This window comes from Camponotus vicinus, unplaced genomic scaffold (assembly GCF_025532165.1).
Source record: "Camponotus vicinus isolate PSW18456_S1 unplaced genomic scaffold, iyCamVici1.0 SCAF_1, whole genome shotgun sequence".
In the NCBI taxonomy this organism is placed as follows: Eukaryota; Metazoa; Arthropoda; class Insecta; order Hymenoptera; family Formicidae; genus Camponotus; species Camponotus vicinus.
Window position 1 is genome coordinate 7,042,402 of NW_028141945.1, and position 2,590 is coordinate 7,044,991.

Consider the following 2,590-nt stretch of genomic DNA (forward strand, 5'->3'; position numbering starts at 1 on the left):
ATATATTAATTAAAAGTATTACAGTGTTAGTAGATAGTCTGTATATATGATATTATTTTGTTGAAAAACAAAGAATCAAATAATCATCAAGTTTAACATCGAATGTATTGCATATAAAATAATTTATCACCAATTTTATTTAATTATTAATTGCTTATCAAAATTCAATAATTATTTATTACAATAGAAAATCACCAGAATATATATTAAAATAAAATATATCGGGAGGATATATATACATATATATTTCAGAAACAATTTATTTACAAACCCTCACTTAGTATCCAGATATTTTAAAAAGCAAATTGATAAACACGGAGGAGTGTTCCTTTCGTAAGATTTATCTACAAAGGGGCGATAAATTTATTTATCTAACCTCTCATTATATATTTATCTACAATATAGTGAGTAAATAGCTATTTTACAGCAATAAAGAGATTGTAATTAATCTTTCTTGTTTGTGATAACGAGCGGACCCACATTGTCGTTATGCTCGTTGTTGTGACGCCCATGAGTACCATCACAATATGGCCACTATGTATAAAAAGTGATTATAAGAATATGTACACATAGACATATGTATAAAATATTTAGAAGATAAGAGATGAAACCATAATTCTTGTACAACTCTTACAATATTTTAATTATTTTAAACATAGATAATTTATATAAAAAACATGTAATTAATATTTAAATTATAAATATTATATAAATACAGTTGGAGCATTATACAATTTAAATTAATGTTCACTTATTATTACACAATGTATATTCTCGTTATATGGAATTTTTAGTTATGTAGGTTACATATTAAGAGACAATAAAATCGAAATAGATGTATTATTTGCATTTTGCTAACTTTAAAAATAGTAGTACAGAAAAAATCTTACATTTTCCGATCTCCAGCAGCGACAGAATGCAGCTTTTTCAGAGATATCTTCAATATCAATAGTATCCACTACTTTAGCAACATCCTTCTTTATTTTGACATTAACACGTCCACATGGCTGTAAAAAAGTAGTTGATCAGGATGCTTATCGCTTTTATTATTAATATATTTTTATTATTTCATACGATACAGTTATGACCTTAGAGTTATGAGTATAGATCTTATAGATATTGGAAAGTATGTAGTACACATTCATATTTATATACATATATGTATGTATACTTATATGAATATGTATTTACATACATGTAATGTATACTTTTGAACACTTTGAGAAAGACACATATTAAAAATATGTTTCTATGTCTAACCTCTTCCAGATACTGCTTCTAATGCAAAAGTTACATTCACATATCTATAAGATCTATAGTTGTGAGTTCAATTTATACATGTGTAGAGAAAGGCTATAGATATAAAGAATATTTTACATGACATATGTTAAAAATAAAGGCGAAAGAAAAAGTGCAAAAGGTGTAGTCAAAAAATACAGACTTGAAATTATCGACTCATAGTTTGTACCAAATTCACGACAAATTTACAATTAAGGTAAATTTCAAAAGGGTTATGATTCGGAAATAACTTGCCAAGTAACATGACACTACTAATGAACCATCGTAGACTCTTATCATCGTCCTCGTGACACTTTCTACAATGAGTAAGCATGAAATACTCACCGCAGGTCTACCGTGCGGACAAAATGCCCTGTAAGACATATATCCTAATCCCGTAAGAAGGGCAGTGGGTGGCAAAAGGGCGAACCAATCTCGTACTAATATTAATAAAAAAAAAAAAGAAGAAAAATATGAATTATTAATGTAGAGAATTTAACAATCTATTAAATTGAAAGGTTATATCGAGGCGTGGAAAATGAAATAAAATTGATTGCGCTAAAGTAAAGCATAAAAGGTACACAGTGAAAATTACTTCCTAAACGAAACCATCCGCCTATCGAATTTGGAATCGGTAGGCCGGCCAGATAATTCGGGACCGATACTTTGACGAGATGTGAGACCGACTCCATGTTCGCTCGGCTAACTGAAATGGGAGATGGGACCAATCGCCAGCATTCACCAACAAAATTATGTAGAATCAAGTTTGAGAGAGAGGGAAAAAAAGAGAGAGATTCTTTCCGTGTTCAAAATCTGTTATACGCACAATTGTTTCACTTTAAATTATTTATTATGCATGATTGATCACGAGAGGTGATGATGTTGACGATGATCATTTTTGTACAGGCTATTCATGGTCCGATATACCATCGGTTGATGAACGATATACCGTCGATAAGACAGATAAATTATCGACGGTAGACAGAGACGTTTCCTTGACATTCCGCATCTCGAGCGACATCTGACGCGCGCGTTGAAAGGCTCGAGACACGCCCGTTCGCATTCGCGGTTACGTGCTCCTAAGGCTAATGTTACATTTTTTATGATAGAAAATTTCTAAAGATTCAAAAAAATATTATTCCGCAGCCAATCAATGTGCTTAAAAAATTTGTCGTACGACAAATGCAATATTAGGCTAACGTCCCTGCTGCCGCTGATCGCGCCTCGCGCTCGCGCCCCGTCATTGGTAGGCGGCGTGATTGCAGGGGGACCCGGTAACGAGGTGAAGGACCGGTAGTGCGCGCAAGTGGCG

At 32.4% G+C, this 2,590-nt stretch overlaps 1 protein-coding gene across 1 annotated transcript; it reads right to left on the reverse strand.

Moving 5' to 3' along the window:
• Positions 1-221: 221 nt before the first annotated feature.
• Cisd2 (CDGSH iron sulfur domain 2) lies at positions 222-2,030 on the reverse strand. Its single transcript, XM_083097560.1, has 4 exons — positions 1,874-2,030; positions 1,624-1,718; positions 891-1,007; positions 222-534 (listed from the first exon to the last, which is right to left on the reverse strand). Exons 1-4 carry the CDS (start codon positions 1,968-1,970, stop codon positions 445-447), a joined length of 399 nt encoding a protein of 132 aa, XP_082953686.1. The 5' UTR covers positions 1,971-2,030; the 3' UTR covers positions 222-444.
• Between the last annotated feature and the right edge of the window lie 560 nt (positions 2,031-2,590).